General features: G+C 40.0%; 2 protein-coding genes across 2 annotated transcripts; one reads left to right on the plus strand and one right to left on the minus strand.

The window, feature by feature from the left end:
• The first annotated feature begins 1,415 nt into the window (after window positions 1–1,415).
• Window positions 1,416–4,869, plus strand: LOC149391419 (tRNA modification GTPase). The gene is made up of 10 exons (XM_089619310.1): window positions 1,416–1,545; window positions 1,638–1,900; window positions 2,104–2,242; window positions 2,334–2,459; window positions 3,006–3,205; window positions 3,279–3,338; window positions 3,427–3,565; window positions 3,668–3,786; window positions 3,909–4,124; window positions 4,424–4,869. Exons 1-10 carry the CDS (start codon window positions 1,428–1,430, stop codon window positions 4,616–4,618), a joined length of 1,575 nt encoding a protein of 524 aa, XP_089475436.1. The 5' UTR covers window positions 1,416–1,427; the 3' UTR covers window positions 4,619–4,869.
• Window positions 4,870–4,898: 29 nt separating this feature from the next.
• On the minus strand, window positions 4,899–16,437 carry LOC149391420 (acetyl-CoA carboxylase 1-like). The gene is made up of 32 exons (XM_089619309.1): window positions 16,201–16,437; window positions 15,189–15,561; window positions 14,875–15,081; window positions 14,628–14,789; window positions 14,453–14,545; window positions 14,263–14,358; window positions 13,949–14,122; window positions 13,757–13,850; window positions 13,476–13,663; window positions 13,335–13,385; window positions 13,191–13,230; window positions 12,943–13,067; window positions 12,725–12,841; window positions 12,559–12,633; window positions 12,423–12,479; window positions 12,203–12,307; window positions 12,033–12,119; window positions 11,746–11,937; window positions 11,471–11,659; window positions 11,274–11,384; window positions 11,113–11,199; window positions 10,842–11,018; window positions 10,390–10,467; window positions 10,166–10,288; window positions 9,648–9,917; window positions 9,244–9,560; window positions 8,922–9,159; window positions 8,491–8,843; window positions 8,197–8,410; window positions 7,853–8,029; window positions 5,470–7,602; window positions 4,899–5,377 (listed from the first exon to the last, which is right to left on the minus strand). Exons 2-32 carry the CDS (start codon window positions 15,558–15,560, stop codon window positions 5,321–5,323), a joined length of 6,759 nt encoding a protein of 2,252 aa, XP_089475435.1. The 5' UTR covers window position 15,561; window positions 16,201–16,437; the 3' UTR covers window positions 4,899–5,320.
• Window positions 16,438–18,114: the final 1,677 nt, after the last annotated feature.

Consider the following 18,114-nt stretch of genomic DNA (forward strand, 5'->3'; position numbering starts at 1 on the left):
CACTTTTTATTTGTTTTTAATTTTTAATTTTTTATTTATTTTTTATAGAAGAAACTAAGTGAATAAAATAAAAGAGAAAAGAAAGCTTCTATTAAGAAGATGCAAAATACAAACTAGAGGGCACTGAGCCAGTCACGAGAAAGATCCGACGAAATATAAGAGTTAAAAGCAGAAGATAACCACAGTTCTATATATCTGAACCCAAAAAGCATCAAAATAAAAACCACGAGTCTTCAAAAATGGCTCTGTTCTGTTCCTGAAGTTCCAAATTCCCCATCTCGAAGCTAGAAACGTTGTCCGGGCTGCACTTTGTCACGCCAACGAATTACCAAAAATGTAGTTTCTATTGTCACTAGCATAGCAATCAATCTGTATTCAACGTATTTTTCATTTTCATTCCATCTCTCATCGTAATGTATAAGTATATTCAAAACAACCATTTTCTGGAAAGCAAAGTAAGAAGTTCAGTAACCTCACCTGATACCTCTAGTTGCAATATATACTACTTCAAATCAAATAAAACGCTTATAGATTAAATATTTATTGAATTATAGCTAAATTAATTACTGAATTATAGCTGAAATATAACCTATAAATGAGTGATTTCCAAAGGGCCTTAACATTGGTTTAGAAGTCACTTCAGAAGTAGTACTAAGTGTGAAATCTTACCCAACAACCCGTGCGAGAGCTTCAATCGAACATGAGCTTTATTGATGTATCAGTATAAGTCAAAATTAACCATATGATTAAGCGCATTGAAATGTATTTTATGCAGAGATTTTATAAGTAATCCTTGGCTGTTGAGGACAACCAACAAACTTTATGCCTCGATTATCATAGGTCCCAGATGTTTCAAACACGTGGAGACTGCAGAAACACCCCGCGGATCACCAATTTTTGTCGACCTGGTCTTTCTTCGATGTTGATTCCAGTATTTGAATTTTATTATGAAATGAAGGACTACTCTGACTCACATTCTTGAAGATTTTTAAAAAATCGATTAGGAAATTTGAGAGGTCAAGTGGCGAAAGGAATTTAAAGAATTTGAGACATAGAACACAAATTGGTTATTTTAGAAGAACTCTAAATCGAGGAATTGCCAAGGATTGAAACTTGCTAAAAAAAAAATATTTTTAATCATTTTATTGATTATTTTTAATGAAACAAATAAAAATTGGATTATTAAAAAGGTAACACATTGGGGTTTTGATAATTTCCCTCGTTTTAAGTGTTACGTGACAAATACATACTATGACAAAATGAGCTAAAAATTGACGTACGGACATATATTTTGTGTAAAACAATCAAAATTCATGGGCAAGTTAATAATTTTATCAATTGAAAGGATCATTTTGTTCACAAGAATTGTTTATAAGGAAAGAGATACGTTTGAGGGAAGAAGAAGAACTGAAGGCAAAAAGGCACCGATGGCAATGTTGCCGCCAAAGGTGTCGTTAAGGCAATTTCTGTGGAACAACTTCCACGCGCCACCCACTCTCGCTTCCCATTTCTTCTCCTCCAAACCACCACGCTTCTCTCCCCTAAGTCTCTCTCTCTCTCTCTCTCCCGTCTCTCTTACATTGTCGTTTCTCTCACCACCACCTCTAACGCTTTTGTTGTCGTTTTTTTTCTCGCAGAGACCGCGTTGGCCCTGAACCCCGTCGCCGCAGGAGCGCCGGAGTCCGCGAGCGACTCCGGGACCATCGCCGCCGTCGTCACGGCCACTGGAGGCCCTCCCGGCGCCGTCGGAATCGTACGGCTGTCAGGTCCGTCGGCGGTGGCCATCGCCGGCCGCGTATTCCGGCCCGCCGCGAAGTCAAAGAGAGTCAACTGGCGACCAACCTCCCACGTCGTCCAATACGGCGCCGTTTTCGACTCTCTCGGCCACGTCGTCGATGAGGTACCTTCCACTTCTCCTCGCTGGAACTGTGAAAATTTCTGGTGATGTTTCGATTTATGGAAGTTCAAGAGAGAAAATTTGAGGGAGATTTGTAGTTCAAATTGAGATGAATTTTCCTCGGAGTAGAAATTATATTTTTCCTTGTAAAATCCGGGTTGCACAGAGATAAGCTTAGGGTTGTGAGTTTGTTTGTTGGGTGTTAGGTTTTGGCAGTGCCGATGTTGGGTCCAAGATCGTATACTCGGGAGGATGTGGTGGAGCTTCAGTGTCACGGCAGTGAAGTGTGTCTGAACCGTGTTCTCAGAGCTTGCTTGGTCGCCGGAGCAAGGCTAGCCGAGCCGGGTATGACAATATGTGCTTTATACGTGTGGTGAAATTGAAAGTAGGGACTAAATCCATGACCTTTTCAAGTTTGGTTTTGTTTCTTCTAAAGGGGAGTTTACTCTGCGTGCATTTCTGAACGGGCGGTTAGATCTTTCCCAAGCCGAGAACGTCGGAAAGTTAGTCTCAGCCAAGTCCTCTGCGGCCGCCGATGCAGCTCTGGCTGGAATTCAGGCATGTCTTTTGATTTTAACTTTATTTTTCCTGTTATGAGGCTCAACTCTTCTGATTATCGGTCCTTGTATAATTATAGGCTTATTTGCCTGAATTGTTTCTGCGATATAGGTCCAATTCCTTGTTTTAATAAAAAAAATCTCTGTCAATTTTGACTAACCCAAGTGGTAATATTTTTTAGAATAATATGATCAATTCATGTGCAAAAATCATCACAAAATTAATTTTTTGATGGAAATCCATTTCTGCAACCTATGGATTTTGTTCTTGAACTTGAAACCTTATTATAGTTCGTTTGATGATAAAAATATTTCTTCTCATGAACTGATTATTTTATATATTTATAAAGAAAAATAAGGTAAGATATGTTGCACACTGTAAAAAAATTGACGGAAGTTAGATCAAATAGCCAGGTGTCACGTTCTCATAAATCATGGATCGCTGGTTCAAATAAAACAGGATATTGATCAATCTGCCGTAACTCGTAAGGTTCAGGATGACAAGTGAAAAGAGCCAACATGCCTTCCTTTTTTTCTTCTTCCACAGGGAGGCTTCTCGGCCTTGGTAAAATCATTGAGGAAGGAGTGCATCGATTTGCTGACCGAGATAGAAGCTCGGCTGGATTTTGAAGATGAGATGGCACCGCTGGACGTGGGACTGCTCGTGAATAAGATCAATTCAATGTCCCGAGATGTCGAGTGTGCTTTGGAAACCGCTAACTACGACAACCTTCTTCAATCTGGATTGCAGGTACGCAATTCCTTGAATTACACTTACCCATTAGTTCGCTTCTCTTTCTTACGTGCTTTCGAGTATTGTACAGATAGCTATCGTTGGACGACCTAATGTTGGAAAGTCGAGCCTTCTCAATGCCTGGAGCAAAGTATATCGATATCAAGCCAATTTTTTTTTATCTATTTATCTTAAGCTGGACAAGATGTTGAAACCGGTAACTTTGTTTTAGCGTGCAGAGTGAAAGAGCGATAGTTACAGATGTCGCCGGAACAACCCGTGATGTGGTCGAGGCAAGCATTGCTGTCAATGGCATTCCCGTGACCCTTCTCGACACAGCAGGCATCAGGGAAACAGACGATATAGTCGAGAAGATTGGTAAAGATGCAAATCTCATGTTCTTTTTATCTTCTCGACTCATGACGGAAAGTTTTAAGGCTTCGTTACAAAGTGTTTTTCTTTCCTCCGATTTAATTACAGGCGTAGAGCGTTCTGAAGCAGTTGCTTCTGGTGCAGATGTCATTATCATGACAATAAGTGCTGTAGATGGGTGGACTGAAGAAGACACCCTACTCTTAAAGCGGATTCAATCCAACAAGGTAAAAAAAACAAACATTTAACCTCTAATTTAAACTTTAGTCATCAAAATACATCCATATGTGTGTGTGCGTGTGTGTGTGTGTGTGTGTGTGATTTATTTATTTCTGTTTCCGTATTGCAGAGACTTATGGGATCATCATCTCCGATAATTCTCGTCGTAAACAAAATAGACTGCGCCGATCCTGTTCAGTGTATTGAAGATGATACCGTGTTTACGAAGCGTGTTTTGACCTGCGCGGTCACAGGCCAAGGGATCGAAGAACTTGAATCGGCAATAGTAGAGTTAGTGGGGCTCAATAGAGTTCTTCGAGGTGGACGGCGTTGGACTGTCAACCAGGTGAGGAACCACAACAATGGAATGCTTACCGATCTCTACTATTATCGAGTATCTAGTTTCATAGTTCCATATGCGAACCAGTCTCTCTCATTACATTGTTCTTTGAAGAACACGAAAGAACTTACCGAGCAACTCTTTCCGAAAATCCCAATGACCTTTTCAAATAAATATAATGAATAATAAAATGACATGATTACCCTCCCGGTAATATTTAGAAAGTAACAGAATTCTGTTGCAATCTCGGATGACCCGAAACGTCGTTTTGATCCTGGCTTAAATTTGTGATCATCAATCTCCAGAGACAGTGCGAGCAGCTAGTTAGAACCAAGGAGGCTTTTGTAAGGCTGAAGTCGTCGATCGAGGATCAACTGCCCTTAGATTTTTGGACGATTGACCTGAGAGAGGCCGTCCTGGCGCTTGGCCAGATCAGCGGAGAAGACATCTCTGAGGAAGTTTTGTCCAATATTTTTAGCAAGTTCTGTATTGGTAAATGATTACACCTCGAATACAGGTGGAAGAAATATAAGCCTTTTCTCTTGGTTATAATTAAAAAAAATTGAAAGTTCAATTATTAATCTCCTTTGTTTAATTTTGTTTTTTAACCTCATGCAATAAGTTACATGGTGACAGAATAGATGAGACCGATGTGAATGAGTAATCTTTACGTCGTCATAATAATATCTTAATGAGGAAGAAAGCGAAGCAACAGAAGAAACAGCGACTCCGATTAAAAAAAAAAACAGAAGAAACAGCGAGAGAACTCAAAGGGCGAGATAAAGAAAAGCTCAAGCTCATCTCCATTTTCTCATCAAGTAAATCTGTTGATCTTTTTGGAAGGTTTTCTACAAATATCAAGTTTTTTGTCCTTCATATCTTTATTGTTTGGAAATGACAGGTAAATAAATAGATAGCATAGTTTATTAAATAAATACTACACCTTTTTATTGTGAAAATTCAAATAATCTAAAAACGGTTCCTTTGTAAACACCGATCTAATAGCTGATTTTTGTTCTCTTTTACGCTGCTACAACATATTTCCTTATTTTAACTCAGACTACCAAAATATACACTTCACGAGAACGAAAAGTGTCTTATAAATATCATCTGTCTGCGTGCTCTAATCAATGGTTCATATGGAAAGAGATCTTGAAAAGAGGCAGACGAAGAATGAATACCATCACTGTATCAAGTTCGAGCTAATTGAGCACTTTCCTGAGCTCTTCCATCAACGACGAGCGGCGTTCGGGGTCCACCTGCATCGTGTACAAGCCGTTTAAATGCATATTCCAAGCAAAAATAAAGATAAATAAAAAAGCATTTGCAAATTGTTATTATGTTGGTTTACCTTGTTTAGCAACGCAGCAAGTCCTTGAGGCAGGACTTGCAAATCTGAAGTTGAGCTACCAATGCTCGAAAGTTGAAGCAACACTTTCTGAACCCGCAACTCCTTGAGCTTATCCTCGTAGTTGCTCACATCGTCCTTCCATCTGAAGAAGGCTTCATCATCCACCGACCCATTTTCTTCACAAAACCAGCCCGAGATCAATTCCCTCGCAGCTTTGTGGGTCAGCTGGTCTCCGGCGGCCTCTCTCACGGTCTTGATCAACGATTCCTCCGCTATTCTTCGCCGGAGTCTCTTGTGAAAGAAAGATCGCGAGTTCGCCCAATCAAGAACTTCTTTGATCACTCCTTTTGCGGCCATCCTCAGAGAAGTGTCGTGTAGTTCCGCGAATTTTGTGGCTATTTGAGTGTACACCGGCAAGAGCTGCTTCTCCCGTGCTGTGATCTGCCGCTGCAGAGTTTCGATCGGCCCGTGTGCTCCGCTGCTCTTGGCTTCCTGAAGCTTCGCTTTCAGATCGATGAGCTGTCGGTCTAGCCTTCCCATGCACTCGAGCAGCTCCCTCGTACGGAACTTGATCTCGATCATACCTTCCGGCTCGAGAACGTTGCCCTTGGCCGTCCGATCGGCGTACATCTCGATATGGTCAGAGTTGATCCCACTGTCCACGACCACCCACGCTCCTCCTCTGAGCTCGCCCATCATGGGGATGTACACGAAAACGGGCTGCTTGTAAGTCCGGAGATTCTCCACAATGGTCGAACCGGCCTGAAGAATCCCTTCAAAGAGGTCTCGCTGCCCACCCGAGAAACCCCTCCAATTGGCAAGGATGAAGAGTGGGAGCTCTTCCCTGTTGAAGTCCAGCAACGCCTGTGCCGTCTTGGTCGCCGAATCAGGGAACCACACCTGTCCCGCCTGAGGGAGAACTCTCTCGGCGGAATCGAGCTGCCCCGGATCAGCTGGTATGACTTGCATCACGGTCTGAGTCTCTACGGCGACCACTCCCACAGGGATTCCTCCGAGCTTTGCTCTTCCCGTGACAACGGTCCTTGCCCAGCCTTCAAGGGTCTCCACAAAGCTATTCCTATCGAAAATACCTCCCATCCACTTGCCATTACCGTCCAAAGCACCTGAAATGGCGGCTCGTGGGTCGCATGAATTTTCGGGGAGGTACTCGACTGGCCGGGTCGGAGGATCCAAGGAACGGGAAATAGGGAGAGGACCGCCGACGTACGGAGGAACGTAGCTCAGCCATTTCAAAATGGCGGATATTCCTTCGAGGTCGTCAGAGACTGTCAGATGAACAACCCCGTTCGTCGCCATGATCTTAGGCCCACCGAGTTGCATGTGGGAGCTGTAAACCTCTCTGCCAAGAAGCTTGTTCAACGCGGAGAAACCGGTGAGGATTATGGGTTGGTCGAGCCTTTGTATGCATCGCATACCCAGACGAGAGAGATAAGCGCCTATACCAACAGTTCTCCCGGTCACATAAGTCAATGTGAAAGTTTCTGTATACGCCCTTGAATATGCGCCGGCTATGGCCCCACTGCCCGACAGGTTTTCGACCCCTAATCCATCTTCTTTCCCAATGATTGTATCTATAACCCATCTGGTTTCTCCACTCGGTAGCTTCAGCTCGTGAGCTATGACTGACGATCCGATGAGAGCGTAATCCTCCGATGTTAGGTACACGTATTGAAAGCCACGCTCGGGGGTTTGTTCGTCGGACCAACCAACTTTGAAGCAGGATTTGATTTCTTCAGCTACACCAAGACGAGCACCAGAGTTTGCTGCCAGGTAGATTAAAGGAAGTTTCTTGGCACAAGCAAGCTCGGTTACAGCAAGGAAGAACGCATCTTCTCTTGGGCCAAAAGACCCGGCTTTAAAGGTCACGTCATTGGAGACAACCAAGATCGTCCTTCCAGAGGGGAACTCTGGAGTTGACATCTCCATTGACCAGGCCACCATACCAACATCGTTGAGGCCAGGCTGTCGCTCTGCAGGAACAAGAGGAGTACCCCATGTACCTTTCTCGTCAGAAAATTTGAGCTCCGTAACATTGATTATGGGTTTATCCTTGTGGTTTCTTATGCTAGGAGACTCCGATGCCCATAACTGTTCCAGGGCTGTTTCAAATGCCTACAGGAAAGAATAATGATAAAAAAAACACAACGTTTAGATGTTTCAGAGAGAGAGAGAGAGAGAGAGAGAGTTTCTGGTTGCATTTTGAGTGCAAAGTGTTCTAGTTGCCCAGGAAAGAATTGGGTGGCTTCCATAGTTGCTTACGTCCCTCCGCTTAAGTTTTGTTATTTTTTTTTCCTTTTATATTAACAAATGATAATACTAGTTTCCTTTGCACCAATAAATAATAATAATGATACTAGCTTACCAAAGGAAAATCATAGCAGTAAGTGGTGCTGCTTTTCCGAGCCACCAGACGTTTTCGATCAAGGACTCCCAGAGGCTGATACTGTTCATTTACCGGTAAACCATGCAGAGGACCCTGAGTTGAAACTGCCCTGTACACCACTTTCTGTTGGCTACTCTCCTCTGCTTCTCTATGTATCTGATATTTAAAAAATACAAGCATACCTCTGGTTCAACTTTACAACAAATCTAGCGTATGAGACAAAATTGACGGTACATAAACAAATGCTAGTGTATGCTTTACTAAGCTCTCTTCGACGGACTATTTTATAATTACTAACAAAAAAATTATGGACACGGGCTTACATGTACAGTGCATGTGTGACCTGTCACGTTTGTCACTACAGCCCGCCAAGCCCCATTGGCCTGTCCTTGCGATGTAATCCAAAGCTTCACTTCCCACTCACAAACACCCAATCTGTGCATTCTTACACCAACAGAGGCATGGATGTCACGCACAAGTTCTTCCAAGATTGCTGCCACAGCGCTTTCTTCTACGCTTACATCTACTTCAACTCTCCTGCCATTATATATCACAAGTTATAGTTGACCATCTTGTATGAGTAAAAATAAGTTAAAACAAAATCATAGCATATTTACTTGGTGTAAGGCACAAGATCCTCTATTTGCTGCTCCCGTAAGAGATAGAGGTACATATGAGCATGGTCAGATTTGAGAGAAGTGTTGTGTGCATTCAGTTCCAACTCCTCCATTGCATTCATTAAGGATCTTAGAATACCCCTCGAAGTGAATGGCATAATAGCCCATTGGCTACGGGTTGTTTCCACGTCCATCCCTGGATAAGCTGTAAAACCTTCATCCGTGGGCTGTCGCACAAGAGTTCTCAGAAACATTCTCTGGATTGGTAGGGTCTTATCTGCTGCAGTGTATAAATGCCACTGCCGATCCCTGGATGGCGTGTATCGTATGTTTCTGTAGCCTTTAAGCTTGTCCTATAAGAAGAAGAAGAAGAAAAAATTTGAGATGACAAATCATGTGAATAGAGATACATTTTCATAGATATCACTAACCAATTCAAGGTAAATGGAAAGAGGAGGTTCCAAATGACGCAGCAGAGGCTCTTCCTCGTAATAGAGCTTTTCGGATGTCCAGTGAAAGGAGTGTCTCATTGGGGCCCGCCCTTCGTCCCTTTGAATGATACAACTAATCACCCCAACACCCGCGCTCCTCAGATTCGACGCTACTCCTTGCTCCTTCAGTATCTTTGCTAACTTGTTGATTCTCTCTTGGGCCTGATCTTCATCACCACTGAAGAGCAACGAAGACAACCCTTAGGTTCTAAGACTATTATGCAAACCTCTATTTGAGTAAAACATATCTCATACAACTAACCTGTCCTGAAGTGAACTCATCTGATTGTTGATACCAACTAATGCAATGTGCATCATATTTCCATGGCTCTCTGGTTGAAGAGATCCATTTGGGGTTGTGCCGTGGTGGTTATGAGCTGCCTCCCTTAGTGCAGCAGTTATTATTGTTGGCAAAAATTGTAGAGATTTGATTATCATCATGACTCCCCACTTTCTCTCGCTGCAGATTTCCTCTTGAGCGTCGGTTTTTCTCTGAAAATGCTCTTCCAAGAATTCCCACGAAGCAATGAGACCAGATCTGTGCCATTGCATCCTGACACTCCCTTTTACAAGATAGGGCTGAGGAAAATACGTGACGTTAGAGTGCCACTATTTAAACACCTTCTGTAGACTAGTTGAGAAAGATAAAAGTTTGAATCCTTGTACCTGATATAATCGGCGAACGTAAGTCTCCACAACCCGCCTCTGAAGGGTGTGATCACTGTGATCAAATAGACCCACAAGTGCATCTTCAACTGCCAGAGGAGCGCTTACAAGATCTTCCATTCGTTCATTAATGGCGCTTTTTCTCTTGGGAGTGTCCATGGTCTCTCCATCCTCAGTAAACATCTCCAACTCTGAAAGACTTCTTGCAATATTGGAACGAAGTTCGCTCAATTTTGTTTGTTCTAGAAGCTGACTTGCCTTCAGTGCCAACTGCATACACATGTTTGTTATTAGAACCTCGTTCCCAAAATAGGGTATAATTGAAAGGATAAACATTTAATAAAATATAACGTGAGACTAACATGCTGCTAAGTTTGGCCATAATCAGGAACAAACTCCATGGCATTTGAAATTAATATTTATAAAAAAAAGAAAAAGAAAAAGGAATGGCAATGATGACAAACATATGAGAACTGAGTTGTTCATATTCATTCGAGTTATTTGGTGTTACAGCTTACCTGGGAATAACTTGTATGGTTAAGTACAGAGAAACGGATTAGTTTATCCCTATACGCAGCAGGGTTAGGATAAACCAGCTGTTCCATGAGCCGTAGTATCAGCTTATTTTTACTTTTCACGCCCTACAACCAGAAGATGAAGAAATTTAGTTCTCTCCAATACTTACAGTGATAAATGAAATCTATAAAACTGTTAATCAACTGAACTTAGAAGGAATCGCTACCTGATGGGAAAGAACAATGTCTACAATCTTCAGCAGATCTTTTTTGTATTGAAGTCTGAGACGCTCAATTACATCAGCCTGGTAAAAAAAAAGTGTACCCTGAATAAATCTTATTCGAAAGATGTAGAACCCCTAATTCTATACTCTATTGCGATAAAATAGTGTTCAAACAAACATAAACTGTAATCCCTCCTCTGTAAGCAAAATTTACATTGTCCAAGATTATATTTCTCAGAATTCTCATAAGAGCAGGAGTTCTTTGGCTATGAATATACGAACACATTGTAATTTTACAAAATGTCCATAGGCAAAATATTAAATAAATAAATATTAAACAAAACTAAATCATCCGAGATGATGCATTGTAGATAGTAATAAATGCAGCCAAAGAGCTAGATGTCATGAAACTAATATGTCTAAAAGCAAACAGTCTGAATCTAAGATAAACATACCTGAATGTTATCGCTGAACAATTCTTCAACTGACAAATACTCTTCAAAAAGAGATTGAACTATGACACGGGCATGACTTTCTCTTCCACCTTCGTATGACTTTGCAAGACTGAGCAAAGGCTCAATAAGCCTTTCTTGGGCACTTCTTTCGTTTTCAGGACAGGAGGATAGGTGGGCCTATGAACGAAAAATTATGCGCACCCCTTATAACAAAGCAACAGACGAGAAAAATGGGACATAAAACTTAGAAATTGAAAATGACAGCACTCACTTCAAGGATTCCTCGCAATAGTTTGGCTGGAAAGTCAACATTCAGAGAGCTAGGAATTGCCTCAAACTCTTTATACTTTGATTCCAACTGAAAGGATACATGATATCAGGTCAATATTCTAACAGTATGAACGATCGGAAGACTGATGCATTTTCACTTACCTCATTCTTAAGATCTTTGGGAAGTCGCGTTGCAAGAACGGACAGGCACTCTTGCCACTGAAGGAGAGGGAGTTCAGGACTATCAAGGCAATTCAGCAAGCTTTGTACTACCTGAGTAAGGATGCCATATCAATCAGAATAGAAGTTCTCTGTTTCTTTTTCTTGCTTATACTAGAAAAGAAAAATAAATAAATAACCTCATCAATATTATGCTCATATCCCGCGAGAATCATCCGGGCAGCATTCAAACTCGCCGCACATTTCTGATGAACTTTCTCAGAAGTGGCTGTTGGAGGTCCCAGCGTAGGGAAGCTCCCAGTAAAGGGCTCTGCTTTACGTACAGCTGAAGGATCATCTAAATCCAGCCTCGCAATAAGCTCACCAGCCTACCCACATACCAAAAAAAAAAAATTACTTTTGTCGAAAACATGGATATCAAAACTTAATATGGTCAGAAAGAACCCAGTTTTACCTGCATCGCTTGCCCTTCAGACATTTTAATCTGAATGATGCCCGAAGCAGGTGAAAGTAGAGGCATGCACATCTTCATAACCTCAACCTCAGCATATGGCGTGTCGGCATCAACGTGACTTCCATCTGGAACCAAAAATCTAAGCAGTTTGCAGGGCGTCTCCGCGATCAGCTTTGAGGGATCGTGATCATTCTGAGGCACCATACAAATTCAATTAGTGATATCATAATTATAAATTTTAAGCAAATCAGGAAAAGTAAGATATCGAGGAAGAAAAAATGGTGCACCTGAAGCAAGCATGTCCTTCCATCAATAAGAAGGCGAGTCCCCGCTGCTTCTTCCTCTGCATATATCACATGACTGTTTCCATCCAGCTGTAACATATATAAGTGAAAAATCAATAATCTAATGATATCAGCTAAAGATACATTGAAAATATCTTGAAGAGTATTCTTGCCTGCATCAGTAAACCTCCATCTCGCAATGTATGTATCTCTGCTTCAATAGCTGAATCGTTCATCCTCAACACATAGCTTCCCGATCCACCACGTACCATGTCAATCTAGAAACAATTTCCACATTTTTTTTCAAAAGAACCATATACTAATTAAATAGGAATGCTCTAGACAATGAAGATGGAAAGATTTCCAACATAAGGCTGTTGTATAAGCACGCACCGTGTACTTGCTTCCTTCAATGTTCAAGGACACTTGCGCATGGACGAACGATATGTGCTGAAATTATTGTTGCAAAAGTTCATAAATAACAAAACACCACAACGATGTCTTAATTTATTACTTTTTAGCATCCTACCTTTGGTGGTATTTGTCCCTTTTCAAGGTAACCGACATAATCCGAAACCATTGCCGCACTACTGGCAGATGCTTTCTGAAATTGGGATGACGATAACAACGTAGTTAATGTGTTTTGCAATGTTATATATTCAAATCCCAAATACCAGGAAAATTGTCGTGCTTACAAACAAAGCCCCTCCAACTACGGAGAGGTACCAAGGAGGCCTCTCTGCTCTCACTCGCATAGCAATTCTACTATCCAACCACCCAGTGTGGATTTTATTGTCTCTATAATCTGCAGCCTGCAACAAATTTTCTTTTGTATTAGGGATCTTTGAATCTACTTTATATTTATCTTCTGAATAGAGACGTCGAATTTGTTGTTCAAGTGAGAATAGTGTACATGTAACAGGTCGATTGTGTAGTCGACATTTGTACGGATTTCACCACGAATTTGAATTTCCTTTAGCCCGAGAACCATATTCGCAATTGCAAGAGCTCTAGACTCGCCGAACGCAAAAACATGTCCTGTTGAATGATCAAAAGATTTATAAACATACTATGTTTTTCATGATGATATCTTATAAAGCAGTACTATTTACAAACACAGAAACTGCAAGATTTCAAAGCATTAGTAGTAGTTGCACTTACCAAACTGAGAATCTGAGAACTCGTGGATACCACCTCCAGACTGCAAATCATATGGCAGATTAGAATCCATTTGTCTCTTCCGATCTTTCTCGAAAGGGAGTAACATTAATTCTAGGCATACTACCACAAACAAATGTGAATTACCTTAACAGAGAAGTATGCCCAAACATTTGGCTTGCTTTTAAAGCTCAACTCCTGGGTATCAATGATGAAATCAGTATTATTCCACTAAAATGCTTATTAAAAGTTATATGTATGCATTGGAAGATCAGAGAAAATAACCACCTGTACTTTGCCGCTGGTAGGTTTGAACCCATCATCAGGGTCTTCACTAGTTACACGCACAGCCACACAATGGCCTTTTGGCCTTATAGATTCTGCCTTGTCAAAGTCAAATGGAGTGGCAACAACCGAAGTCTTTCTCCAAGAATCATATCCCCCACCATGTTCCTTGCCATAGAATCTTCTAATTTCTATTCGGGTTCGTCAAGATAAGCAATAACATGAGTCACTGAAGACGGAATAAATCATCACGATATTTATTGATTGTTTTAAGGCTAACATACCAGGAATTTGCCAAAGAGGGATTCCCATTCCAACTGCAACTTGGGCTGCCGGAAGGTTTATTTCAGCAATCCACTCGGTAACAGGATGCTCCACCTATAATATGTTGTTCTCGAATATTTAATTGCAGTAAAAATATCTAATAGCCAAAGCGATCTGTTCATGGCATTATCTGATAAGGATATATATCGTACCTGTAATCGAGGGTTGAGCTCTAAAAAGTAGTACTCGCCGGTGTCCATACTGTAAAGATACTCAACCGTAGCTGCTCCAACATAATTAACGCTTTTAGCTAGTCGTCGAGCTGCCTGCTCCAACTTTTTCACCGTCTCTAGAGGAGCTACAGTAATTGGACCCTCCTCAATGATCTATATAACATAGACGAGAACAACCCAGATTTTAAGAAGAATGTCACAAGTAGATGATACAATATTCTTACAAGTAACAAGTAAATAGGGGACAAGGGAGGGAAGAAAAAAGGACCTGAAACGGTAGAGTGCTTATTTACCTTTTGATGTCGCCTTTGAACACTACAATCACGACTGTGCAAGGCTGCAACGTTTCCATGTTGATCACACAGCAACTGTACTTCTAGATGTCGACTCTGGAACAGAACGTTGAAGAATATTAAATAACTATCAAGTTAATGAATGTGACTAAACCCGGAGGTGATGCAGAACATGCAGATGGAGACAAACCTGAGATGCAACTTTCATAATAAATATTGGGGAACCTGGAACTTCACCCTGAACTTGCTTAAACAATGCTCTGACTTCATCGTCATTATGAACCTATGACATTCACAAGAATTCCATCATCTTCAATAAACTCAAACAAATGCCGAAGGAGCTCAACTACCAACACAACACAAACCTTTCTTATGCCTTTACCGCCCCCTCCCCATGATGCCTTAATCATTGCAGGGTAACCGACGACTTGACAACTCGCGATTGCTTCTTCTGTCGTATAAACACATGCCTCGCGGTACGTCTCGTCCGGGATTGTAACCAAGCAACTTTCCGCAGGAATTTTCACCTGGAAATATAATGTTTCGAGACTATAAGACTCAGAAATTCAAATTCGAATCGATATTGATTTGATCTAGAATATAATTTTTTACATGAGAACCGCTCCATGGAAGAGTGGGCACATCTGCTGCCTGAGCAATCAGTGATGAACCAATTTTATCTCCTAACGCTGCCATAGAGGTCGCCGGCGGCCCTAAGAATACAATTCCTCGTGCATTGAGAGCGTCTGGAAGTTCGGGATTCTCCGATGCGTGACCCCAACCTGGCCAAACAGCATCGACATGTGTAATCTCTGCCATCTGGATATCAAGGACCGATCATTATCGCGGTGAATATTATACATATCTTTCATTTCAAGGTCTAGTCAATAAACACAAAAATAGAGCAGAGCTTAGCGAAGACACACCTCTACAATAAGCTGTACATTGGCATAATTATTATTGTTTGTTCCGCCCGGAACTTCAACAAACTGATCGGCGATTCTGATATGCTCGGCGTTGATTCTCATGTCCTCAGGGGTGGCCATGGCCACCAGCAAGATAGCCTTCTCGGTGCCGAACGTTTCATAAGCCCAAGTCCTAACGCTTCGCATGAACTTCACTGCTGCCATTCCATTGTTGGCTATCAAAATGCTGTGAATTGGCTTTTTGCCGCCGAGGGAATTGCAAAAATCGACGATTGCGGGTACGGCGCTGGGGTGTCTGATCGAAGCCGCATTTAAGTGCCCGTTTCCACGTAGAACGCCGGCCACTGCCGGATTCTTTTGTACTTCTAACATTCTGCAGCGACAGAACTATTCGATCAAATGAGGAACCGGACAATCAATGCAGCTTTTTTTTGTTTTTTTTTTTTTTTTGCTCCAATTAAAAAATTATGAGCGTAGTCAGGGAGAAACAAACTAGACTAATAAATGCTACATCTTTATCGGATTAATAAATGTATCTTAGGTCATACACTGGTCAATTGTGATGATCAACATGAATTTCAGAAAATAAGAAGTAATTGAACTTTTCAGGAAAACCGCTAATCCAATCGCCTTGAGTTTAGGAACGTAACGCAGTTTCTAGATTCAATAGTGTATCGTAACGAATTTCCCGAGAGATTAAAAAAACAAAACAAAAAAACAAAAAACAAAGACTTTTATTTTTCATTCTTTCATCATGATCGTCGTTTTTGTAGTGAATCCCGTAAATAAAACAAAATTAAACTTTACACGAAGCAGCCATAGCAGAGACAGAGAGAGAGAGAGAGAGAGAGAGAGAATCGAACTAGTGAAACACAGTAAACTCGGAAGGAATAACCAATGTCCGATTCAACAAAGCAGTAGCTGATAAAACCAAAAATAGCGAAATGAGAGAATCACAGAGAGATTCAATTCAAGTAAACAAAAAAAAAAAAAAAAAAACAAACAAACAAACCTCGTTGCTCAAGCAGGGAAACGGAAATCCCGTTATAGCGAAAGAGATAAAACAGAGCTCCTCAACTCAGATTAATCAAATTGACATCACGAGAGAGAGAGAGAGTGTGTGTGAGTGATGCAGGGGAAGAGAGTCAAAACACAAGATATACATATACAATAGACGTACATATAGAGAGAGAGAATGAGAATTGGTGATATATATTTAAGGAATTGAAGAAGAGTTAGGTGTGTGAGTGAGAGAGAGTTTGTTAACGGCTTTTAATGAAGAATGAGATTTGAGGACTTGGCACGTGCCGAAACCACCTGCCCTGTCCTCACCGCCCAAATGCAATTGCAATTCCGGAGCTCCCATGATCTATCTACCCTCCCTATTTTCTCAATTCCATTCCCTGGGACCCAATCTTAATTTTTATTTTTTATTATTACTATTTCATTTTATCTATACTATTCACATTACTCATTCATGAATCTATACGACTCTTTCTGTGTTCAACATTCTCTGTTTCTCGCTTGATTCTTGATTCGAAAATGCGAAATGTTGCATTTTATTCGTCATGTGTCAAAAAGTATATATATATATATATATATATATATATATATATATATATATATATATATATATATATCAGAAACGTTACCTTAAAAGGCAGAAGTAAAGGTGACTCATTCATTACGGTGCTAGGAGCCACTAGTTGAATCTAAAAGATTACGGGGGTAAATATATAAATTATTACTTTTAGAGATAAGAATCAATTGTAAAAGTTTAGAACATTAGAAAAAATCAAAATGATTATTTTTATATTCTTCCTAGAGGTAAATGTTATAGAGTGATAATTAGTGAATAAAAAAAAAAGAATCTTAGAATAAATAATATGAGAATAGAGGTTTTGTATCAAAGTGATATTTAAATTCTGTACTATTAATTAAAAAAAATGTATTTGTTACATTGTTATCGAGGCTTTATTTGGTAAGGATGATCGAAGTAAAATGAAAAAAAGTGTATCATAAACTTTTAAGAAATTGAATGAATATATATATATATATATATATATATATATATATATATATATATATAATCTATTTGTTTGCTGTCCAATATAAAGAAGAAGAAAAAAAAAAAAGAGAACCAAATATTATTATACCATATTATCACTACTAACAATAATTAAAAAAAAAAGTGATCATTACAGTACAATCAGTCAGTCAAAAATTAGGAGAATATGTGATATACAGTTTGTTCTATTGGCCATTCTACGTAATTTTTAAAGTGGAGGTCGTGAATTTAATACTTACCGTCGTCCGTAGACAATAAATATTTTTTTTTAAATTTTAAGAAATTATTTGGGGAGCGATAATTAATTAATCTCAATCCCCACCTCAATCGTATGTACTTTATATGCATATATAGTAGTATATAAGTACATACGTATATCCACGTTCACCATGAATTTGTGTATACGATGGCCATTTGTGGATAACCTAATTTTTAATTTGTATAATGTTGATTGGCTATGTATTAGATATCTTCATGGACAACAATTTTGTTTGATATATACTTGTTTTTTGACCGAAAGTTGGGTGGTGTTTGCCCAACAACCATTCCTCCTTGAATCTCAGTATATCTGAGATGGTCAACTATGCAGAACAAAATAAAATGGATTAAAATTCCAGCCCATTTAAAATAAATAAAAAATAAAAAAAATTAGTCTACATATTAGTTCACACCCTTTTTCTTTTAATGATATGAATACATATATGTGTATATATATATATATATATATTAAATGGGAAATGATCGTCTACGTATTTTTATTTTTCATATTCTTGTCTAAAAACATCTCGTTGTTTGCCTATATTGTCAAATTATATGCCCCATTTGTAGGTTTGAGTGAAGATATGCATATCATGGGGT

Source organism: Urtica dioica, chromosome 7 (assembly GCF_054948205.1).
Source record: "Urtica dioica subsp. dioica isolate 48M chromosome 7, U.dioica_male_clone48M_v1_H2, whole genome shotgun sequence".
In the NCBI taxonomy this organism is placed as follows: Eukaryota; Viridiplantae; Streptophyta; class Magnoliopsida; order Rosales; family Urticaceae; genus Urtica; species Urtica dioica.